Here is a 26,468-nt window from a genome sequence, read left to right on the forward strand (position 1 = left end):
TCACACCTGACAGATTCCCAGTCTTGTCAAGGTGGGAGGTCAACATTTTTAATTCCATTTATAGGTCTAATGCTTACTGTATGACACTGTCAAAGATCATCACTAGCTTTTCTACAAGCTGTAGTAAATACTAATTAGAAGAAACAGTGCCATGGAACTTAAATAATTCAATAAACATAATAAAATACCAGGGGTTATCAGCAGAGAAAATTTTCCAAGGACCCCCTCATAGTTATAACAGTGATAAAAAAAAGAAGTTTTTTTTTGTTCCCCCCCCCCCCCCCCCCCCCAATTTGAACTGTTCTGGACTCTGTTTTAATGGTTAATTTAAATTGTAGTAATCAAAAAGCACTTATAAAATGTAAAAACTATTTATCATATATTTATATTTAAATATATGATATTTATTTTATTTAATATGATTTAAAATGTATTATCAAAAACGTTGCTAATCAGATAAAGGCATAAAATATTGACTTTTAAAATATAATTAAATGAAAATGTAACCCAAATTAGGCTACTTTGTTTTAATACAATAATATATTATTTTTGTATTATTACTTTGAGACGTACACTTTACTGTACAATAGTAATGTTTCTGTCAATATTTCTTCAAGTTAAACCGCACTTTTATTTTGACGGGTTGATAAGTTTCTGTGTGTGTGTGTGTGTGTGTGTGTACTTTAATATATACAGCCACTAGTCCAAATAGCGATAGTGTACAGTTACTTTCGATTTATTCATCTAAGATTTGCCAAATTCTGACATTTCGCATTATACAGTAAATTCCTTTTGCATTAAAATATATTTTGTGATTTCCATCCACATTTTCCACATTGCGGAAATCATACAGACCTAAAATTATTTTGCGGACCCCCTAGCTATGTGTTACGGACCACCAGGGTTCTGCGGACCCTACCTTGAAAACCCTGAATTAAACAACATGAATTGTAACATAAAACCCTATATAATTTAATACCATTAAATGTGAATTGTCACACAGGGAAGTCTGGGAATGTCTATTTACTGTATTTCACTGTAAATTATAACTTTTTTCACAAACTGTACTTTTAATAGTATTATACAGTAAATGTACACAAAATATAAGGTTAGATCTATATACCACTACCCAGTAAACAGGTCTTTTACAATTAAAATTAAAATAAATTTCTTCTGAAATAACCTTTTATTTATTTTTACAAAAATAAACATAAAATGTTTCAAAATAAATGTATATTATGAATATAAAAACATTAAATGATGAATGCAAGTATGAAATTATATAAAAATCTTAAAATACACTACCAGAACAGTACGATTTGTAATGTTTTTAAAGAAGTCTCTTCTGCTCGCCAAGCCTGCATTTATTTGATCCACAGTACAGCAAAAACAGTAAACTATTTTTTTTTACTATTTAAAATAACTGTTTTCTATTTGAAAATATTTTAAAATGTAATTTACGCCTGGGTAATCCACTCAAAGCGGAATTTTTAGCATCATTCCTTCAGCCACATGATCCTTCAGAAATCAATGTAATATTTAGATTTGCTCCTCAAAAACATTTATTATTATTATTATGTTGTTGAAAACAGCTGAGTAGATTTTTTTAGGTTTCTTTGATAAATAGAAAGTTCAGAAGAACAGCATTTATCTGAAATAGAAATCTTATAGAAACATAATAAAGGTATTTATCATCACTTATTATCAATTTAAGCATCCTTGCTAAATATAAGTATTAATTTTTATTTATTTAACAATATATATAATAATTAATATAACAATCAAATAAATGCACGCTTGGCAAGCAGAAGAGACTTAAAAAAAACATTAAAAATCTTACTGTTTTTTTACTGGTAGTGTACATATGAAATATATGCTATATTATACAGTAAATTTAATTTACACATAAAAACAACAACAAAGGTGTGAAATTCAAGACTAATTACTATGAAATTAATGACTCATTACTTTTGCATAGTATTAAAAGTTTTTATAAAAGATTTTTATAAACACTTTTATAAGCACTTGGAAGAGTCACACAGCCTTTATGTGTAAAAAATGATCATTTACGTTTATTAGATAAAAATGTATTTTTAGATCATTTCTGCACTCCCAGGCAGTGGGACTAATAAGCCTTACACTTTTAAAGCCTAGCTAACAGGGAAGCAAAAGGTGCACTGAAATAATTAATAATACAGTTGCATATGTGGCCCTTCTCAGTCAAGCATTCCTCGCCTTTCTCCGCTCAGGTGAACAGCAGCATGTTTGTTTCGCCGGTCCCTCCTCCTCCTCCTCCTGCTCCTCCGTCATGCTGCTTTGCCCCCCATCCCCCTCCCATTGGCTGGCAGCCGTCTAAACAGCTCCAGCTGCAATCACCGCCGCTGCTGCTGCAACGAGCTGCCGGCTATTTGATCACCCCCATCCCGCACAGCCTCTGCCTTCGCCGGTCTGCAAGCTCACGGACCTCTGCCAACACATCCATTATGACGGGCGTCGCGGCTGCCTCCTTTTTCTCCAACGTTTGCCGGTTTGGCGGTTGCGGGTTGCATTTCGAGTCCCTGGGTGAGCTCATCGTTCACATCGAAGATAACCACATCGGTAAGTGGCGCTCCGCTTTCGGCCTGCTGTCCCGCTAAGCAGCCGCTCTCAAGCGGCGAGAAGGCGCGTCTGTGCGCCGCGCATTTGGCTGGGTTCTATGCAATGACGCGCTAATTCACTTGTACGAAATCGCTGCAAATTTAATAGCATTAGCATTGACTCGGTTAAAATTACGAGGCGATAGATAGTCATAGGCAGGTTTCAGCGACGGGTGCACGGGTTCGTGCACGGTTACTTACCAGACGCCGCTCTGTTTAGATCTAGGCCTGTATGTACATGTGGCAAGCCGTTTTAACATGTATTGCTTTAAGTAACAAATACCTAATTTTGCTGGTAGCATTATTAGTAGCTTTAGGTTAATAAATAAAAGTTGTCAAATAGTGACTAATGTGAATAATTATTATAATTTTTCAGTTTCACTATATTACAGTATATATTACAGTTCACGGTATTAATATGTAATGCACTACTAGAACTTCTTCCAGTAGAGAATGTATATGTATTACATAATAGTAGCACATAGCTGCTAATATCTGTTTTAGTGTTCTAGTAGTCTAATAATAAAGTGTTTTTATGAAGCGTCATCAGTCGGCCATATTGGCGGCACTGAACGTAAACAATCCCACTGAAGTGAGCGGAACTCGCATATTTTGCTGATTATTCCTGCTAAAAGTGGTCAATTATTGTCATGTTTTGGGCTGTACCAATCGGTCAGACTGGGAAAAACATTGGAGTACTATAGACTGCCAAAAGTTATAACAAATCAAGGAGAAGAGTGCAAAAAAACTGTCTGAGGAACAAAAGGGGTTTGTGGTTGGCCAAACTGAACCTGGATTTCCAGGGCAAGAATCTTGACAACATTCATGTTTGTTCTTATCGTTTTCAGTCAAGTTGGTGAAATATTAGGCTAATATCTTCATACTGCTCGTATGTATCTTTACCACCTATTAACTTTAGTTTGTCAAATATTGTGCCCTTTCCTGCTTACTAAGTCCTTCTCTATATGATTTAGCAGCTTTCACACATTTTGCCATGGCAAGGACAGCATAAATAAGCAGAACAATGTATTCAGTAGTACATTAACCATGCAATCCATGCTGTTGTTTACATCCGAGAATCTCCAGTATGGCACGTATCACATTAGTGCAAACCCTTATTGAATTGACACTATTACATATTTATTAACCACTGCATTCCTGTAGAATAGTTGTTAGTAAATGTGGAATAAATACCAGCAACAATTGGAACACATATGAATATTGAATATTTGTATAAATGGAATATGATTTAATAGCAACGTTTTGCCATTTGTTACCAGTAGCAGTAGAAGTCACTGTTTGGATGGTTAGTAACAACAACAAGTCATTATTGGAATAATATAACTGTGTAAATATCTACAATAAAAAAATTATAAATGTATACTAGTAACAAAGCTGCATTCTAAAGAATAGATCATATTAAATTTAATGCAAACGAGAGGGATAAACGTACAGTCTTTACAATGAAATGCACTGTATAAAGGTCTTGGATCACATAACTGTCACAAGTCGGTGGTGAAAAGTTTTTTTTTTTAGAAAAAAAAGTTTTGTCAGCTGAACAACTTGTATGTTGTTACAGTAAAATCCTTTGAACGCATTGTACTTCTGTCGCTCACAGCCTCGTTTTCATTCCTGTCAAAAATGAAATGAGATGCTACCCTGACTAAGGTCTAAATGTAAAAATAGCTTGCCATGTCCACCGTAATTAGCGCTCGCTGTGGAGAGCCATTGTTTACGCTGGTGTTGTGTATTCAAGCTGTCTGTCAAGTCCGCAGGAATGAATCTCTGTTTAGGTGTTTAACTGTTGTTTGAAAATTTACATACAAAAATTCCCTTTTCAAATGAATCCCAAGTTAGAGAGTCACTATTTGAAGCAGAATTAACTTTATTTTGAGAGGTCTGTTCTGTTGTTGGTTTTCAGAACTTGTTTTTCGCAACAGTTTATTAACGATGCATTTTGGTTTAAGAGGTGTGTGCTGTAAAAAGTTGTACACTGTAAAAATGTCAGCCCACTAAAATGGAAACTTTAATTAAAATGGTACACAGTTAAAGTTTATTGATTTATTGCACTTTTTCAACCACCTTAATTTCAATTACTGCGCTAAGGAAAAAGTTGAAACTGAAAACTGAATTTAATTACTGATGAAGAAATCAAGTTGAAACTAAAACTCAATAAATATAGATGCTATAACATGATAATGAAAACATTATTACAGTGTACTGTACTGGCCTATACAGTATTGACCTTACTCTGACTGTGTAGTATATTCGCTGATCTCTAATGGAAATGCATGAATGTTTATAACTGATACGTAGTGTTTTGCTGTGCTGCTCATATCTATTCTGATGGCAGTGCCATAGTGACTGCAGCTGTCACAATGGAAAGCATCTGTCAGAATGAAACACACCTGCACCCCATTCACTGTAGCTTCATAACAGATCAGCTGGCCTGATTTCCCTCAGGAGTCACAGATCTGACTATTGAGGTTAGGGATTTGACCTCAGAGCTCTTGTTTTAATGAGCACAACAATGAAAGACCCCCTAACCCTCCGCACAGCTCATTAATACTGCTAATCAATAATAATCCCATTGAGTGCAGACCCCATGCAGTGGCTTGGTTTGGCAGTTCGCCAGTCATGAAGATGATTGTTAAAATTCGTAATGTAAATTGAAGATGCTTGAGTTTGTTCTGCACTATTAGATGGGAGATTAATGTTAAAACTTGACAGGGACAATCTATATTTTAGACAGCTGGCATATAGAGCAGGATACAGACTCGGTTTACATCTCCTGTATTACATCCCACGATTGTCTCCAACTCTTCCTCCGTTTCATCGCTTTAGGAAATCGCACACACATGTAACAAATGAAGTGCTGGTGATGGCAGGTCATTGTTTAGACACTGACTATTCTACTGACAGAAATTGATGGAAAAATTAATTATGGGAAGTGATAAAAACAAACCAATTTGAAACAAGACTCTTTGAAAATAGCTGTACAATGTATGACTTTTGACCTTAAGTCCCATCACAGAACCCCTATTGAAAAAAAAATTGGAATACATTTATTGTGCTAAGTATACTAAGAATACATTTACATATTTATGTGCTTAATAAAATATTCTGCAATTGTACTGAAATTGTAATTTTATAGAACAATTAATTTGTTGCAAAAGTGCTGAGGTCCAGCTAAAGATGTACCTATTTAATTATGCTAAAGTGTAACTATTGCAAGTATACGTCAGGTACACTTTAAATAGCTTCTATATAATCCCTATTAATAGTGATATTTAAACACATTTTCGCCATAATATTAAGAAATGTGCATTCCAATTTGATATACACTACCAGTCAAAAGTTTTTGAACAGTAAGATTTTTAATGTTTAAAAGTCTCTTCTGCTCGCCAAGCCTGGATTTATTTAATCCAAAGTACATCAAAAACAGTACAATTCTGAAATATTTTTACTATTTAAAATAATTGATTTCTATTTAAATATATTTTAAAATGTAATTTATTCCTGTGATCAAAGCTAAATTTTCAGAATCATTACTCCAGTCTTCATGCGTCACATGATCCTTCAATCATTCAAAATCATTCAAATATGCTGATTTGCTGTTTAAGAAACATGTATTATTATTATTATTATTATCAATATTTAAAACAGTTGAGTACATTTTTCATCAGGATTCTTTGATGAATAGAAAGATCCAAAAATCATAATTTATCTGAAAAAAAAAAAGAAATTTATAGAAGTTCATACTTTTATTTAGCAAGGATGCTTTAAATTGATCAAAAGTGATGATAAAGATATTTATAATGTTCCACTGTTGTAATGCTCCACCGTTTTCAAAATAATTATAAATGTTTTTTGAGCAGCAAATCAGAATACTAGAATGATTTCTGGAGGATCATGTGACTGGAGTAATGATGCTAAAAATTCAGCTTTGAAATTACAGGAATAAATTACATTTTAAAATATAGTCAAATAAAAAAACAGTTATTTTAAATAGTAAAAATATTTCACAATTTGACTGTTTTTGCTGTACTTCGGATCAAATAACTGCAGGCTTGGTGAGCAGAAGAGACTTCTTTAAAAAACATTAAAAAACTTTTGACTGGTAGTGTATTTGAACCAGTCCTTTCGTTGCAGTTATAGTTAGTTTGTATCATGTGTTTACTACTTCACACAGGTATTGTCTTGACAGTGTGCCATAGTCATCATGCTGAATTAATCTGGAAAGTTAAATATAGAGGTTGTGTCTGCTTGCATATTTTGATCTTTGCATTTTGATTATACTTTTCAGTTCATCAAGGTCATTAGGCAAACAGGCAGGTTTACTCAATTGAGGTTACTCAATGACTTCCAGAATATAGTGCGCTATTTCAGTGTAACAAGCAACGTCATCTCAGATGTTAAGACGTCATGTTGGTGTTTGGTCAGGCTGTTTTCTTGCAATTTAATTTTGCAATGTTGTTGCTTGCTTATCTTATTTGACTTGTCTTGCATATGATGTGGCTTGTGTAGTGCATGCCAATTCTTTCATTTAATTTTTGTACAACCAAAGTGAAGCTACTTCATCTGAATTCAAAGAGCGTATATTTTAATTCCTTTTTCAGTTATTCAATAAACTGTAGACATAAGTAATTAGATTTATAATTAGATACGTTGTTGCTTCCAGCTTGTCCTAATTTTTCTTCAGCTTGATCAGTTATATATCTGCGGGGTACAGTTGCATACAGTTAGTTTCGACTCTTGAGTGACTATAAAGTTACATGAGCTTATGTAACATTGCCTCCTTGTGGTAAAATTGTGCTGTTTTTACAACATGACACGCTGGACAGGCGTTTGCAGACTGTCATAGGGTCTGAGCATATTTACATTATGTAATCAAATAGTACCAAGAAAGAGCTGTAATGTTACCCTGTAAAGAAGACTAGATTGAATATTTTGACAAATAGTGGGTTAAAATAAAATGTGAGACTCATTTGACAGCTAGATATCGCAGGTTGTCAAAACACCGCTGTGCGTCTTTATACTCGTCAGGGCGAGTGTGAAAAACTGATAAATGCAAACAAACACGAAAAGGAAAGTGCATTGGATATATCTGTTTATAGTTGCCTAGGCCGAAAGGAATTTTGCATTATGTCATACCCTCCAGTGATAGTCGGTCCTCCGGGTATTCGGACCCGCATTTAGGTAAGTTGTTGTTTAGTGTTGTGGCAGTGGAAATTTGTTCAGACATGCCCTGTTCGTTTCGTATCTGTTGTATTTGCAGGTCGTAGGTAACAAATGACATCATTCTAAACAATTGAATGCAGAGTTACTTTGTTACGGTCTGTGTTTGTTGTTGTCTCTTATCGTATTGCGTCACTGCAGGCTACGCAGCCAATTCTGTCCCTGCGGCGGACAACGCAATCATAGCAACAGTTCAACTATATTAAACTTTGCTAAAAGATAAAAAAAAAAAAGGTTTAAAGGTGAGTTTTAGTGTTTTAATGGCCACCTTTAGCATAGACACCGCTCTTCCATTTGCACTAAGCCATTACCGCTGTGTGGAACTACAGTGCCATGCGAAAGTATTCATACCCCTTTATTTTTGCACATTTTCTTATGTTGCTTCCTTATGTTAAACTGCTTTAAATTACTTTTTTGACACATCAATCTACACTCCATACACCAAAATGACATCTTTGCAAATGTATTAAAAAATAAAAAACTTAAATGATTCCATAGCATAAGTATTCATACCTTTATCTGGGACAGTTGAAATTTAGCTCAGGAACGTTCATGTTGCTTGTAGATTTTACTACACTTTGAGAGAAGTTAACCTGTGGCAAATTCAATTGAATGGGTATGATTTGGAAAGGCACTGAATGAAATTGAATATCAGCAAAAACCAAGTCCTGATAGAGTTCAGAAACAGGACTGCATCAAGCCACATCTGGGGAAGAGTTCAGAAAAAATTTGGCTGCATTGAAGGTTCACAGAAACATGTAGTCTCCATTACCCTTAATGGAAGAAGTTTGAAATTCTTTCTAGAGCTGGCCTCCGGACCAAACTGAGCAATTGATGGAGAAGGGCTTTGGTTAGAGTGGCGACCAAGAACCTGATGGTCACTTTAGTTGAGCTCTATGATCATATATGCAGATGGGACTCAACACTCCACTGATCTGGGCTTTAGTGGTGTGGCAAGACTCAATCCTCTCCTCACTAAAGACACATGAAAACACACTTGTAATTTGCCAAAAAAAACAAAAAAAAAAACGTAAAGGACCCTCAAGACTGTGAGAAAAAAGATTCTCTGGTCTGATGAACCTCAATTCCAAGCATCATGTTTGAAGGAAACCAGGCATTGCTCATCACCTGCAGAGTAGCATCTCAACAGTAAAGTGTGATGGCAGTAGTCTCATGCTGTGGGGCTGTTTTTCAGCTGCAAAGACTGAAGGAGTAGAGTAGAGTTAAAGTAGAAGGGAAGCTCAATGCACCAAAATGTTGAGATAGCCTTAATGAAAACCCAGTCCAGAGCATTTAGTACTGGAAACTGGGCAGAAGGTTCACCTTCCAAGAGGACAATGACCCTACGCACACAGCAAGAGTGGCTAACTCTGTGAATGTCCTTGAGTGGCCCAGCCATAGCCTGGGCTTGAACCCAATCAAATATTTCTGGAGAAACCTGAAAATGTGCATCTGCCCCCATCCAACCTGACAGAGCTTAAGAGGTGAAGAGGGTGAGGCGAAAAATGGCAGACAATTGCCAAATGTTGATTTGCAAAGCTTGTCGCATCATACCAAAAAGACTTGAGGCTGTAAAGGCGCTTAAGCTAAGAACAGCGTTAAGGGTATGAATACTTATGCAATGTACTTATTTCAGTTTTTTTTTATTTTTAATAAATTTACGAGTTTGTGACAGTTCTGTTTTGACTTTGTCAATATGGTGTATGGAGTGTAGATTGGTGTGGGGAAAAAGTAATTTAAAGCAGTGTAACGTAAGGCAGCAACATAACAAAATGTGAAAAAAAACGAAGGGGTATAAATACTTTTGCAAGGCACTGTATCTACAGACGTTTTTATTTTGTTCTCTCACTATCCTAAATGTTGTTATTTTATTAAGTAAACCTATTAAATAAAACTATGAAGCATTCAGAGTAGATACTTGAAACTTGGGCGTTTCTTTCAGCGACCAGAAGATGGCAGGCTCGTTACACAATATCCGTTTGCTATATCAGACGGTGAGGGAAGGGCTAGATGATTTTACATGGAAACCAAAAAGTATGAAAAGGCGTTGTAAGTGTTTAGGTTTTACACTTGAGGTCAGAATTGTCTAGTATAATTAACAATACAGGTGTCATTCATAGCTTTAAGGTTTTGTTGATATCGTTAATGAATAATTCTAGCATATTCACAAAGGAAGTGTTGCATCTATTCCTCAGTATTGTTCCTCTTAAGGCTGTTTTTGATTAGCTAAGCGACATTATGGTGAATATTCCATCCATATGTTGTTTTTAATAATTTTGTGTACTGATTTTCGGGGGTATCCAACTGAAATGGTTGCAATAATAGTTTATGAATTGTGAGAAACTAATATCAAGAAATGATAATTATAATTGTAAAAGTTAATTCTGTTCCACTCTGTTGAGATCATTATGATTTAATTGTGTGTGTGTGTGTGTGTGTGTGTTTGTATAAGAGAGCGTTGCATTAAATGACTTGTCAGGGCTTTTTATGAGGCAATTAGTGAGATCCAGTGGAAAATCCATTATACCAGCTTTCCTAGTCCCACCCAAACCCCAGTGTGTGTTTGTCTGTATTTATGTGCTGGTGTGCATAATTTTTGCATTTGTGTGTGTGAATGCTTATGTTTTTGTTTCCCTTTTCATGTGTGTGCTCGTCCTTGAGCTTGCGTGTGTTTGTGTGTACATACGGAAGTGTTTGGAGCGTCGTATCCTGCTGAGCTCTGAGAAGTGTAATTACAGCCTCGTTTGGAGTTCTCTCCATCCCCTCCTTCCCGCCTGTCTTCCCCTCCCCCCGCTTCCCTCCATCCGGAGACCTGCTGCTCTCCAACGCATTAAAACACTCCCCTGCTTTTTAATTAGCCGTCTGGAAAACAAACCGGCATTCCTGCATTGCTGCTCCATGCCAGGCTCCTCTGACTTATGCACTAACAGGAGCACACACATATTGCTTTCCAATGGTTTTTGTGCTGTATTCCACCACGGGGTGGCACGTTTGCTCTTTTGGTGGTTTCAGAGCCCTCTAAAAAGTTTCCAACCACTCCAAAATGTTCTTACAGGGATGCATTTTGTCTAATTTTGATCCACCTGATCCCAAATCAGCGTGTAGGACAGCAGTAAATAGCCCGGTGAGGTTTGATAGGCAGAGGATTTAATGATATGGCTGTGAATAAAAGGCATGTTTATGAGAGAAAGTTCTTTAATGTCCTCACAGAGGGCCTAGTATTATTAGCCCTACATAAAGATTTCATAGGGATTTAATACTGGTCATGGCCCATTAAAATGCAATATTACTGCTACTGCTTGGGACAAGTGGCGCTTTCAACTCAGGTTCCTGCTGCCGTAAGGACGGTTGTTGTTTGTACTGAATTATGACGGCCGTTATTGAAAGTTTATGATTTTGCTAAATGTGAAAATTAACTCTGGGGCATTCAGTTTAAGAGGTACTGAATGTTAAGTATGTGTGTGTGTTTCTTTTGCGTGTGTATTTCCTTGCTACTTTTCCTGTGGAAAGACCTTGTGTGCCTCCATTTTCTAGGTGAAGGGAAATCATAAAATTGGAAAACATTTAACTCTGCCCTCCCTTCACTGTTCTGCACCTGGTACACGTAATTATATTTCACCCTGACACACATAATACTTGAATTAGGCTGCTGAGATTTAAAGGAATAATTCACCCTACAGAAATGAAAATTCTGCCATAATTGTCACACCCTAATGTTCTTTAAGACCTGGATGACTCACTTTCTTCTGTGGAACACAAAAGAAGTTATTAATAGTAAAGAACGGTTCTTTTTCATATAATGCAGTGGAAGTTAACCAAAAAAGTAATGCAGACTGTTTATGATCATGTGGATGACCCTGGGATCCTCATTCACTTTTATTGTAATAAAAAGGAGAATCATAAAAATCCTAGTAATGCTTTTTATGTTCCAATAAAAGGAGGAATGTCATACTAGTTTGAAACTACATAAGGGAGAGGAAATTTTGGCAGATATTTAATTTCTGTCAATTTCATACTACCAGTCAAAAGTTTTTGAACAGTACGATTTTTAATGTTTTTACGTCTCTTCCAAGCCTGCATTTATTTGAAATAACTGCTTTCTATTTGAATATATTTTAAGATGTACATTTTTAGCATCATTACTTCAGTCTTCAGTGTCACACGATCCTTCAAAAATCATTATAATATGCTAATTTGCTGTTTAAGAAACTCAAATTATTATTATTAATATTTAAAACAATTAAGTAAATGTTTTTCAGGATTCTTCGAGTCAAGAAATGATAGAAATGACTACTTTTATTTAGCAAGGATGATGAAGACATTTATAATGTTAGAAAAGATTTCTATTTCAGATAAATACTGTTTTTCTAAACTTTCTATTCATCCAAGAAACCTAAAAACATATACTCAACTGTTTTAAATAATAATAATAATCATTTTCCTGAGTTTCTTGAACTGAGTTTCTGTACGAAAGCGGTTTCATGTATCGACATGAAATCCATAAATTTTTGTCCGCACAGTCTGAAGATTATCTGACTCGATTTTGGTGAAAATCGGACGAACGGTCTAAAACTAGTTCGAAAAAGTAGGTTTTCAACATAAATCAAAATGGCGGACAGGAAGTTTGGCCAACTGTGGCATAATTGGTATCTATGTTGTCGGCATGACCCAAGGATTATTTTGAGACCAGTTTCATTACTATAGGCTCATATTATCTACAGTTATTAGCATTTTTGATCATTTTAAAATCAATGGTTAATGAATGCTTCATTACTCTTGACCAATAGGTGGCGCTGCTACCAAATTGATGTGGTGTAATCAGTGTGAGGTGGTAATGCCACATACCAAATTTGGTGCAAATATCTCAAAGCTTTGCAGAGATACAGCTTCCGATTAGCTTTGGCATCTTTCCTGCAAATTCGTTGATCCGTTAAATGAAAACGGTTTCGAATATCGACACGAAATCCATAACTTTTTGTCAGCATGGTCTGAAGATGATCCGAGTTAAATTTGGTGAAAATCCGACTAACAGTCTAGGAGGAGTTCGAAAAAGTAGGTTTTCTACATTAATCAAAATGGCGAACAGGAAGTTAGGCCAATTTTGGCATAATTGGTATCAATGTTCTCGGCCTGACCCAAGGAATATTTTGAGATCACTTTTATTACAATAAGCCATTTTTTTTAGAAGTTATTAGCATTTTTCAAAATTTCGTTATAACTTTTGACCACAAGGTGGCGCTGGCCCCAAAATGCCGAACATTTTTGTAATTATTGTCAAAACCATACGCTAATCCGTTCTCAAGATACAGCATTTTAAAGCTAAATTCAAAATGGCCGACACCCAAAATGGCTGACATGGGAAAATTGGGTATGGTTTGACTCGGCATGCTCCTCCGAATCTAACGGGATGAGTTTCGAGATTTTGGGCCAAATCACTAAGAAGTTATAGGCAAAAATAGCCTATTTTCATATCTCCTGACCACTAGGTGGCACTGTGACGAAACACTGCAGGTCGCCTCAGGTCATGCTTGTTATAACACACACCAAGTTTTTGTCTCAATACTTCAAAGCGTTGCGGAGATATGGCCTCACTTCCATTTTTGCACGCTTTTCGTAGAATTAATTAGCGCGTTATTCGAGAACGGTTTGTCCAATCAACTTAAATTCCATAAATTTTTGCCGGCATGGTCTGAAGATGATCTGAGCCAATTTTGGTGAAAATCAGACAAACCGTCTAGGAGGAGTTCGAAAAAGTAGGTTCCACAAACAATTAATTATAGAAAAAAAACTAATCCTTACGATTTTTGAAATATGGTGTTCATTCGACTCGGCATGACCCAGGGATTCAGAGAAAATTGGAATTTAGATTTTATGGCTTACGGGTTCAAAATGGTTCAAATGTTATCAGCAAAAAGAAAGTGAAAGCTTGGACAAGTGGTGGCGCTAGAGAGTTTGAGTTAGAGACTCCAAACTTGCTATGGTTAAAGTTGAGACTGTCCTCTATTAGTGTGCCAAATTATACAACTTTCCCGCAAGCGCTTCTATGGGCTGCCATAGACTTGCGGCGGAAGAGGATGAATAATAATAACACTAACGGATACAATAGGTGCCTATGCACCTTCGGTGCTTGGCCCCTAATAATAATAAAAATAAATGTGTTTTTGAGCAGTAAATCAGAATATTATAATGATCTCTGACGGATCATGTGATTGGAGTAATGATGCTAAAAATTCAGCTTCGAAATCACAGAAATAAATTACATTTTAAAATATATTTAAATAGAAAACTGTTATTTGAAATAGTAAAAATATTTCAAAATTTGACAGTTTTTTTTTTTGCTGTACTTTGGATCAAATACAAATACATGCAGGCTTGGTGAGCTTCTTTAAAAAACATTAAAAATCAGTTCAAACTATTTTGACTAGACTAATGTTTTTTTCTAGCAAAAAAATAATTTTCAACAAACCAAATATAAAATTGTGATGTTTTGCAAGGATCTCATTAAATGATGTTTGATTAAACAAGGTTCAGGAGGAGCACGATCAGATAATCAACCCATTCGGCACAGGTGCAACCTGTTTAACCAATCATTCAATCAGCGCATCCTCTATATTACCAGCCGTCTTACCTCCATCCAGCGATAGTTTCTTGGCATCCCTCCTCCACCCCTACTCCCCACTTCTAATCTGTTTCGATCCTACACTAGCAGGGGGAGTTCTCTGGTTCCGGCCTGTATTCCGGCCCGGAACCCTTCCCCCGGACAGCACGCCAAAATATGCTTAATGCTCGCTCAAGCAGATTAGATGTAAGGGCGAACTCGTGAATTGCAGATAACTCTCTAAAGGTGAATTTGTGTCTCTAATTTGTGTTTCTTACATTTAAAAGCTATGGGAAAATAAATATAAAACAGAATAAAATAATAAATGCTGGTGTACAGGTAAAATGAGAAAACACAAGCTTAAAATTATTAAAAGCATTTCCTGTTTGATGTACTTCATTTTAAATTAGTGTTCATTTGTTTTTCATTTCACAAGTATTTTAAGCTTGAAAGTGCACACCAGCAGGTAAAATAATTTGGAAAGGCTAATAAACCACTGATGAAGACCACCTCAGTGGACCACCTGAGATACACAAATGTGTGTGTGTGTGTGTGTGTGTGTGTGTGTGTGTGTGTGTGTGTGTGTGTGTGTGTGTGTGTGTGTGTGTGTGTCCTCTTTACGAGGTGAGGAAGGCCTAATCCATGCAGGGCAGTCGCCAGAAAGTGCTCTGATGAGATTAAGGCAGCAGACACAGGTAGCACTCTAAACCAGTTTCCTTAAAAGACATCAAGGAAACAGAGCTACTCTGCATTTTTACAATTCATTTGTGTTTTGGGATTCAAATCATGCTAGTACAGATTGTGACAGAATGCTAAAGATTTGTATTCGCATGCGAGATCTGGCAACTCATACGAAGCATTAAGTGAGCGTGTAGACTTTTCTGCATGTTGAAGGAGAATAATGGTTAAGCGAACATGGTGGAATGCTTTTAATGGCTTGGAGTAATACCTCATTTAGACATATGGGAGCTATTATATACACTGCCTGTTATACACAAATATAACTGCACACACGCATGCAATGCGACCTATTTGAATGCAAAAAAACATGCTTTTCTTTTTCTACTTTCTCCACATGGTCATTGAAAACCTCTGTGAAATAACCATGCAGAATGTGCCAGCTTCACACATACTCAGCACTTTTCTCTTTGTGAGGTCTTCTGTGCACCATTTATGTTTTAATGAGCTCTAAGCAGCAATTAACATCCTGCAATTCACACACACTCTCTCTCAACATACAGTGTGGTAAACAATGTCTTCGCGTGCATATGTGTACAATTAAGATGCATACTGATCAATGTGATCATAAGTGACTCTTTGCCACTTGAGGGCAGTCTCAGGCCATGATTCAGACTATAACCGGACACACACACACACACACACACACACACACACACACACACACACATGTTGGGTTTACATGTTTTATGGGGACATTCCATAGGCGTAATGGTTTTCATACTGTACAAACCGTATTTTCTATGGCCCTACACCTACCCTACACCTAAACCTAGCCCTCACAGGAGATTGTGCACACTTTTACTTCCTCAAAAAAACTCATTGTGCATGATTTATAAGCCTGTTTCCTCATGGGGACCTAAGAAATGTCCCTAGAAGGTCAAATTTTACTGGTATTACTATCCTTGTGGGGACATTTGGTCCCCATAACGTGATGAATACCAGGTGCGCACACACACACACACACACACACAGTTGGCAGAGGAACGTTTGAAGCATTGCCTGGTGGCCTCAGGCAATGGAAGCTGCCTGCTGTCACAAGTAGAATGGAAAAAGTGTGGTGGTTGGGTTGGGCCTGCAGGGCATTAGGGGTACTTGTTTGACAAACTTACAGTAAGCACAAAGTAATGTGAGCACCAGTGTAATTGCTGCATACACAGATTTTGCCTTGGTCTATATGTGGACATCTTTATCTTCAGTTTTATCCTTTGTTTTGCATTCTAATGTGATTGTGTTTTCTCTGTCCCTCTCTTAGACACAGATCCCAGAGTTCTGGAGAGGCAGGAGCTGCAGCAGCCCACATATGTTGCTCTGAGCTACATTAATAGGTATGCTGAAATACTAATTTGTGACCCTGGACCACAAAACCAGTCTTAAGTAGCACAGGTATATTTGTAGCAATAGCCAAAAATACATTGTATGGGTCAAAATGATACATTTTTCTTTTAAGGCAAAAATCATTAGGATATTAAGTAAAGATCATGTTCCATGAAGATATTTTGTAAACTATGTACCGTAAATATGTCAAACTTAATTTTTGATTAGTAATATGCATTGCAGAGAACTTCATTTGGAAAAGTTTAAAGGCGATTTTGGATATTTAGATTTTTTTTTTTGCACCCTCACGATTCCAGATTTTCAAATGGTTGTCTCGGTCCTATTCTAACAAATCATACATCAATAGAAAGGTTATTTATTCAGCCTTCTTTATTTAATTATTCCTGTATGAATCTCAGTTAAAAAAAAAAAAGACCCTTATGACTGATTTTGTGGTTGAGGGTCATATTTGTGTAGGAAAAATTATGAATAAACGCCCTACCATTCGAAGTTTGTGGTTAGTAAAGTATTGGAGTTTTTAAAATAAGGTAATTTTATTCAGCAAGGATGCAAAAAATTGTAACAGTGAAGAAGTTTATAATGTTACAAAATATTAAAATAAATTATTTTGTTTTGAACTTTCTATTCACCACATCACATAATCTAACGCCTCTTAGACAGCATGCACATATAATTAAGTTCTCTTTCACTTCTGATTGCGTTTCAATTGCTAAATAATCACTTGTTTTTAAACCGCAATGCCTTAAAACACGTGCAAATGATACGTTTATAATGTTACAGAATATTCAAATAAATGCTTTTGTTTTGAACTTTCTATTCATCTCATAATCCTAAAAAAAAAAAAAAAAATCAGTTTCCACAAAAATGTTAAGCAGCACAGCTGTTTTCAACATTGATAAAAATAAATGTTTCTTGAGAATCATTCAGGATCATGTGACATGATATATGATATCTAAATTTTTAGATTTTAGATTAGAATTTTTTTTAGAAATTTCCAGAAAAAGAACAAGCTCAAGCTCACTGAAAACAAGTAAACAGTCAGTGTTCAAAAAATAAGAAACTAATCATAAACAATAGAACCAAAAATTACCGTACAACAAATAAATAATAAATGCTACATATTTTGTATAAAGTAATCAAATGTATAAAAACGCTGCGTATTCTTCACTGTGTAAATTAAATATATATTCCTTCTTATTAAAGTTACAGAAGTGATTTAGTGTAGACTAGGGCTGCACGATTAATCGCACGATGTTGTGAGGTGCGTTTAGTCAATGAAGCTGGTACTTTGATTAGTAGTAAATCTCCATCACGTGCGTTCAGCTGGAGCGGCAATTAATACACAGAGACGTAAATCACTGACAAGCTACGCCAAATCGATTTGGCGTAGCTTGTCAGTGATTTACGCCTCTGAACGCTCCAGCTGAACGCACGTGATGGAGATTTACTACTAATCAAAGTACCGGCTTCATTGACTAAACGCACCTCACAACATCGTGCGATTAATCGTGCAGCCCTAGTCTAGAGCAGCGAGAGAGATTTTCTCTTCTATGTTGATTGATTAACATGAATGAAAAAGAGCAGGAATATTAGACTGCTGTCACTTTAAGAGCTGCCCAGATCCAATATACTTTTACACATGTGTTTTCTTTCTCAGCTGTTTTCTCAGCACTGTCTTCACGTTTGTGTGCCTTTACGACAGCACACATATAGCAAAATGAGTTCTCTTTTACTGCTTATTGCGTTTCAATGGCTTAAAATCACTTCTTTTTAAACCACAATGCTTAAAGGAGAACTCCGGTGTGATTTTGACCTAAAGTGTATTGAATCATGATACCGAGTGTAAACGTACCTTGCATATCTCATCTCGTCTTGTCCACTGCTGTCCGAAATCTGGGGTCAGTTAGCCGATGCTCACAACAGGTTGTCAATGAAAGTCAATCGGGCATCGAAGGAGCCATGTAAATAAATCACTGTTTTACGCCATTTACGAGGCACAAAGTAGCTCCAGACTTCATTGGTAGACTTCCAAGGGCCCTGACATTTAAAACGAGACATTGAGAACTCAGAAAAAGCACCGGTAGTTTATTTACAAGTAGATTTATACAGACAGTAACTGCAAGAAGTTTAGCGGCCGCCGCCATCTTAAATGTAGTCACGATAAGTCGAGTGTCGAGCACGAAGGAAACTACAACCTGATACGTTGATAACCTGATGAATTCCATGGTGCTCGACACTCGACTTATCGTGACTACATTTAAGATGGCGGCGGCCGCTAAACTTCTTGCAGTTACTGTCTGTATAAATCTACTTGTAAATAAACTACCGGTGCTTTTTCTGAGTTCTCAGTGTCTCGTTTTAAATGTCAGGGCCCTTGGAAGTCTACCAATGAAGTCTGGAGCTACTTTGTGCCTCGTAAATGGCGTAAAACAGTGATTTATTTACATGGCTCCTTCGATGCCCGATTGACTTTCATTGACAACCTGTTGTGAGCATCGGATAACTGACCCCAGATTTCGGACAGCAGTGGACAAGACGAGATGAGATATGCAAGGTACGTTTACACTCGGTATCATGATTCAATACACTTTAGGTCAAAATCACACCGGAGTTCTCCTTTAAAAACGCATGCAAATTATGTTTTTGTGACCACTGTAGCACAGCAACTTCACATGAGTGTGTAACCGTGATAGAGACTGTAGTTCAATGGGTTATTCATGTTTACCTGTTTATCGTTCACCCTACTTTTACATATAAAATGCATTATATTCTCACACACATAGTATGTCAGTACATATATGTAAGACATTTTGAACCAAAGTGCAGTGGGAAATTTCTCTAACAATAGTATTACATCAAGAAAACAGGGAAATTACACACTTGGGAAGTCAGTACAGAAGGATGACAATTGTATTTGACACTTATTTTATTTATCTAATTTCCAATTGTAGCTTTCCAAGTCATTCCAAGAACAATAGTCCTCAGGTGCATCATTACCTGCACATAAATCTATTAACATGGCCTTTTGTTTGCCGTTTGTTTTTCTTCAGGTTCATGACTGAAGCGGCACGCAGAGAGCAAGAAACTCAGAAGAAGAAGGTCCAACCCAAAATCGCTATATCAGTCACCGGAGGTGTATCGCGTAACAGTACGGCCACGCCTCCCCGGCATAGCAACGGCAGCCTGACTCCACCCGTCACCCCTCCCATCACACCCTCATCCTCCTTCCGCAGCAGCACACCCACAGGTGAATGGAGTTTGGATGATATTATGCAATTATAAAGTTAGATGTATCTATGAAAAACAATTACTACTTACTTATAGTTCTAACTCATTAGGAGTGTTTGTAATACTTGTGGAAAATTTAACGGCTGCTGATTCCTCATGTCTTTTAATTTGTTATAATTAAGTCTCAAATTTTCTGATTTATTAACCTCTAAATTATGGTTTGTTGCATTTGCTGTCAGAGAGTTAGTTCCAACTAAACCTAAAGCTGCACTAATTGAGTGTGTGTGTGTGTGTGTGTGTGTGTGTGTGTGTGTGTGTGTGTGTGTGTGTGTGTGTGTGTGTGTGTGTGTGTGTGTACTGAAAAGTTTCCATTGGTTTAAATCCATTGGGTGATGTCCACATGCCACTCGGCCACTCCATATCCTGTGTTTTATACTGCGCTTGTCTTTTAATGAACATTTCAATAAGCCTGTCATTATATCAGTTTATGTTCTGTTAAGAAATATGCCAAGGGTCATAACATAAATAGCAGACTGCTGGTTACTTTTAGTTGATTTAGACTAAATCTGTGCTGCATAAACAGCAGTTCTTTCAGAAATGTTAAATCCAACCTGAACTGTGGTGAAAAAAAAAAACACATTATGCTCCTAATGAAGAAACACTGGATAATTGTAGCAAAGGACACATTTGCTTTCTCAGGTCTCATTAGTTCTTTCATCAGCTAATATATGAAGCAAATAAGTGACTAATTAAAGAGTTTAACTTTATTGGTGTGCCTCAGGCAGTGAGTGTGATGAGGAGGAGGTGGAGTATGAAGACTCTGACAGCGACGAGTCCTGGACTACAGAAAGTGCCATCAGCTCAGAGTCCATCCTCAGCTCCATGTGCATGAATGGTGGGGATGAGAAACCCTTTGCATGCCCTGTTCCAGGATGCAAGAAAAGATACAAGGTACTACACTCATAACTTAAAATATTTGTATGTATATATATTTTTTTATTTATTAGGGCTGCCCCTAATAGTCGACTAACCGTCAGTCGATGAGAAGAGGCTTGGTCGACCAAAATGTTATTAGTCATTTAGTCGCAGAATAAAAAATCCACAGGAATTGCAGAAGTCACACAGTCCGTGATGGACAGATCATAAACGGCTGGCCTATGCTTACTATCATTCATCGACCTCAAATATGGCTTTTCATCTGGAATATGTAAGCAGTAGCAACTTTACATGGGTACTCAATCTAATGTTAACCTAAAAAAAAATGTGCGCTATTGAAGTGTCTGTGGAAGCTGAACAGTAGCTCTTGCATGACAGATGGAGGCGCTGGTGCGGTCACTTGCTCTTAAAATACGCCGTCATTTTTGGCCATACATATAAGAGTAATACAACTTTTTGAATCTGTAAAGACTCTACATTTATTTGTATGCACCCAGAATAACAACGAAACATTGCGCTTTTGTAAAATAATTAAAGCGCTTTCTGCCGTCTCGGTCTCGAGCATGAACCTTCGAAACTCTGTGTATGCTTGCCTTACAGACATGAAAATATACCTATAAAGAGTAAAATGTCTACTTTTTAATTAACCAATTCAAATAGAACACAAATATTCTGAGATTATGTAATCTGTATGAAACATGCATACAGGCGCATCACATGCGGAGATGAGGAGTCAGTGTCGCCAACTTCATCTTGCAAAAAATACAGAAAACACTAGTTCATCAATAAATTGTTAAAACGTTAATGCAGTCTCCTTGCTGACGTTCATAATTATATCTGCCAGTGTGCTGTGGCAAGCTTTTTTGCGTGAGCTTGAATGCTTATTAGGCTATGTAGGCAATAAAAGGCTCTTTATTACGATTTATTAATAAACATGCAACTAATTGTCGACTAATGCTTAAAATGAACGACTACTGGTCGACCAGAAAAATCTTTAGTCAAGGGCAGCCCTAGTATGTACATATTTAAATATAAAGTATTATTGTGGTATCAGATAAATCAGAAAAAAATATAATTAGTGCTGGGCAGTTTGACCTTTTTTGAAATTCTGGCGATTTGATGTTTTATCATGGTTTTTCCCTGACTGTGCCTTTATATGGACCAGAATGCATTAAACAGTTGCATAACCACTGCATCCAAACAAACATTTTTTGATGCAAATTAGATTGTATAATTTCAAAATATAAGAAAAAACTGAATATTCTGACCTTAGCTTTGTGATATTATGTTACAACAAAACATCTAAACGAAACAAAAACAGCAGACGGGCTGAATGAGAATGCAAATTCACTTTCTGACAGCAGGTTGTGCTTATGGGACAACTTATGGGGCTGGGGCAGCCGTGGCCTAATGGTTAGAGATTCGGACTTGTAACCCAAAGGTTGCAGGTTCGAGTCTCAGGTCCGGCAGGGATTGTAGGTGGGGGGAGTGAATGTACAGCACTCTCTCCACCCTCAATACCACGACTGAGGTGAGTCCCTTGAGCAAGGCACCGATCCCCCAACTGCTCCCCGGGCGCCGCAGCAATGGCTGCCCACTGCTCCGGGTGTGTGTTCACGGTGTGTGTGTGTTCACTACTGTGTGTGTGCACTTGGATGGGTTAAATGCAGAGCACAAATTCCTTGTATGGGTCACCATACTTGGCCTCACTCACCCCCTTTCCCCCTTTCCTTCCTTCCTTATGGAACAGCAGCGATAAAGTGTTTTTTGGTTACCACTGTAAACAAAGCAGCTGTGCTTTTAAATACTATATTATTATGCATTATACAGAGGTAAGATGAAAAGAAAATGCCATCTAAACTTTTCAGTTCAGTCAGTTCTCCTCAGAGATACATTCATATAAACCTTTCATCCCTAGTTCAGTATTTTGAACTTCCATTAGTCAGAAGTATATGCAATAAACAGGGATCTCCTCTCAATTAACGACAATGTGTACATTGCTTAAGCCTTTGTACCGGTATGCTGCTTTAAAAAAAAAATCATAACATTTGCATTATTTAAATCGGTTTACCGTTTGAACCAGTATATCTCCCAGCACTAATAAAAATTAACATAACAAACTACTGTAGTATTATCCAAAACTGTGGTTGTTCACATTATATGTGACTCTGAACCACAAAACCAGTCATAAGGGTAGATACATAATACATAAATAAATACGCTTTCCATTGATGTATGGGTTGTTATGATAGGACAATATTTGGCTGAAATATGATACAACTGTTTGAAAATCTGAGGGTGCAAAAAAAATCTAAAAATCGCCTTTAAAGTTGTCCAAATGAAGTTCTTAGCAATGCATATTACCAAAGACTATAGAATACCCAAGACATGTCACTCGTGTAGTTTTGAATGGGGAAAAATGCAATGTTCATAATGGCCGCGAAGCCCCGCCTTCTTAGTGAAAGAGCCAATCGTTGATTAGTAAAGTCAGCGCGTCACTGCAGCTGTCGTTAGAAGTCCCGGTTGCTATAGAAACGATCGGCGCTCTAATACATGCGCTCAGTACTGCGCATGCGCACTGGCTCATTTAGCCGGAAAAATACGCGTATTTTAACGCTATTGGAGCACAAGGAACCATATTTGTGAGGTAGTTCTTGTTGGATTTCTTTGGAGATTTAAAATATGAAATTTAATCCTAAACTTGGTGAACAGTTTTGGAGAATTTGATGTTTCCCCATTCAAAGAGATAGGAGCTGCACTTTGATGCCCGAGAGGCGTTTCAAAGATGGCCGCCGAGTGACATGACTTGTCTTAAAGGGACTTTGATATTACTAATCAAAAACTAAGTTTTGATATATTTGCTGTAGGAAATTTACAAAATATCTTTATTGAACATGAGCTTTGTATGATTTTTGCCATAAAAGAAAAATCTATAATTTTGACCCATTCAATGCATTTTGGCTATTGCTACAAATGTGACTTAAGACTGGTTTTGTGGTCCGGGGTCACATATGTAGTTTAGACAATCTCTTCCTGTCAAAATATTGAAAACCTGCAGTGGATTACATGAAATGTTTTTTTTTATTATTTCTGGAAAGTTCTTTCGAGTTTTCCCTCATTCCTGCTTTTCCTTCTAACTTCTCTTTCAGAATGTGAACGGTATTAAGTACCACGCTAAAAACGGGCACAGGACGCAGATCCGTGTGAGAAAGCCCTTCAAGTGTCGCTGTGGGAAAAGCTATAAAACCTCTCAAGGCCTTAGACATCACACCATTAACTTCCACCCACCCCTGTGATACACACACACCACCATTTTTAAGTTTACCTAATCATCCTTTCATTTACATTTCTGGATCATATGTAAACTGGGATCAAGCTGATTTCATTCTTTCTTTTTTTCCCCTTTTGTGTATAATTTTATATATACATGTAGATATACTTGTACATTTGCACATTCCATGTATATCATTCTTTACTGCCTTTTTTTTTTTTTTTTTTTTTTTAAGTGACACAGTCACTGATAGTTGATTAGGACATGACACATTTGTTTCTGATTTTAAAATCAGAAAAGAAGAATTTCTTTTTGTTCATGAAACCTACTCAAAGTGAAAACCACAGTAGGTACGTTGTAACGTGTACATATGAAATTATATAAAGACACATTTATATATATATATATTAGTAGCTAAGTTGTATTATCCAAACGTATTATTTTCCATTATATATTTTGCAGAACATTTATATTATGTTTTATACCAGAACTTTATCTCATCGTTTTTTCAAAGTACATTTCATATTTTTATTTGCTCTATAGACAAGCAGTCTTTTTATTGTCTAAATTGGAAGGACATTGATCTCAGGTCACAACACAGCTGTCAACGTTCAGACAAACAAACCAGGAAACAGGAAAAAACTCACTTCCACTCACTTCGTTCCAGAACATTCCACACAGAATATCAAAACGGCTGACATTACCGCAGTGTAAAGTTACCTTTCCAGATTTCTTTTGCATGCGGCTGGCATGCAGGCAGCACCTTTGGTGTGAAATTGAATTCTTTGCATGTGGCCTTCTCCAGACGACTGCAAGCGGTTACATGACGTAGTTGCATTTGAGTTCTGAGCAATATTTTACATAACAATCCTGAATGAAAACACACTATTGTCGAAGCCAACATCAGCTTAAAGAAAGACAAAGAAGGGCAGAATTATTCTGCCCTGTTACCCTGCTGTTACACCAGCAGTGTGCAGAAGTGCCAAGTTATTCTTCCCCAACTGAAAAAGAAACATGGATGATCTGCCAAACACTCAACGGGTCACACATCTGGCTATCCGTTTGGTGCCTGTTAGCGGAGAAGCCTTAAAGAGGACCTAAACTTTTCTTCGTGTACTCAGCCTTGCAGTATTTTTGGTCAGTTTTAGCTCGTACGATCTTTATTTCGGTCGTTGCCGTTGATTACTTTTGACACATTTGGGACTGTCCTCGTGGTTGTGTTTGTGTAAAGGTATTTGTTAGCCCTCTGCTTGCCTTGTATTGTAGGCTACGGCTTGCTAGCATGACACGACCGCTTAGCTGCTCTGCTGTCTCTTGGCTTGTAGTCTGTTACAATCTTTGTTGTCAAAAGTATTATATCATTACTTTATATTGTTACTGCTAGTATTACAGTTCGATAGTGCCAGATGCATAGCTACGCCTGAATATTTTTTTTCTCTCAACTTTGATTCTTGAACGATTTCGCATCGGTCCCGTTGTCGGCCAAATAAAGCATACCACGGTTTACAAAAGGAAAATGTCTTCAACTTTTGGTGCAAAGAAGGACCAAGCAAGCTTTCCTATCCACAAGTCTTGGTGAGTGTTTTTCTCGGTTAGGGTCGGTCAAATGAAACAACGTGGACCAAAAAGGGCACTGCCAAATCTCCAGATATGAAGCTTGGAAAAACAAGGTGCTGTTCATAGTACAATGATGGTATTTTTTTTGGAAGAGTATTATGGAGCATGTCCAATAAAACATGGTACTTTTTTTTGTTAGTGGTGCTAAGATGGGACAGAAATTCGATATGGACAAAATGTTCCATGATGTTCATATTGAGGAAATACAGGATCTGTATTTAAACACTAATATCTTGGACCATCGCCATGATTTCTCGAAAAAAAAAAAAGGCTTGGAGTTGAATGAATGGAGAGTTACTATAATTTCGATGCCAAAAACTGGAGCTTGGGAATGAAGAAGTATTGGATGCCTATTTGTGAGTGACTCATTGTAGATGACTCACTGTCCTGTTATTTTCCAATTCATCCGGTGTCATGTTTGTTTGTATGTGTGTATTTTTGGACACTGTACCAGTAACCACATTTGTACCTCTCTTTGGCTACGGAGTCATTTGGTCTCAGCTTTGACACGCAAACTTAGAACCTGTAAAACATGATTTCATTGGATAGGATCCGTGTGATTCCTCAGACCTACAATGTAGTAATGTGACTGAGATGCATTTATTTTGGAGGGAGTTTGATATACTATATAGTGAATGTATCGTATTGCAAGTCTTTTTGTAAAGTGCTTTTGAAATTATATTTTCGTACTGTATGTTTTTGTGGAAAACGTTTTTGTGGAACCGAGGCAATTTGTATGTGAGACGACGTGTAATGTGTGCGTGTTTGTGCGAGCGAATGAGAGACTCTTTTGAGACGTCTTTATCCTCAAGCTGCAATGTAAACTTTAGGACAATGGTACAAAAATAAAAAAAAAAGCAAACAAGCG

At 36.9% G+C, this 26,468-nt stretch overlaps 1 protein-coding gene across 1 annotated transcript; it reads left to right on the plus strand.

Annotated features, from left to right (window-relative positions):
* The first annotated feature begins 1,857 nt into the window (after positions 1-1,857).
* jazf1a (JAZF zinc finger 1a) lies at positions 1,858-26,466 on the plus strand. The gene is made up of 5 exons (XM_073821255.1): positions 1,858-2,598; positions 16,466-16,538; positions 19,599-19,795; positions 20,558-20,727; positions 23,862-26,466. The coding sequence occupies exons 1-5, from the start codon at positions 2,205-2,207 to the stop codon at positions 24,006-24,008; spliced, it is 981 nt and encodes a 326-aa protein (XP_073677356.1). The 5' UTR covers positions 1,858-2,204; the 3' UTR covers positions 24,009-26,466.
* The last annotated feature ends 2 nt before the right edge of the window (positions 26,467-26,468 follow it).

The sequence above is a fragment of the Garra rufa genome, chromosome 17, assembly GCF_049309525.1.
Source record: "Garra rufa chromosome 17, GarRuf1.0, whole genome shotgun sequence".
In the NCBI taxonomy this organism is placed as follows: Eukaryota; Metazoa; Chordata; class Actinopteri; order Cypriniformes; family Cyprinidae; genus Garra; species Garra rufa.

Excerpts from the sequence above, each read along its gene's own strand:
- jazf1a (XM_073821255.1), top strand. The coding sequence starts at position 2,205 with ATGTGGCCCTTCTCAGTCAAGCATTCCTCGCCTTTCTCCGCTCAGGTG. Across the intron at positions 19,796-20,557 it reads CCGCAGCAGCACACCCACAG|GCAGTGAGTGTGATGAGGAG; the intron begins GTGAATGGAGTT and ends GGTGTGCCTCAG. Across the intron at positions 20,728-23,861 it reads GATGCAAGAAAAGATACAAG|AATGTGAACGGTATTAAGTA; the intron begins GTACTACACTCA and ends CTTCTCTTTCAG.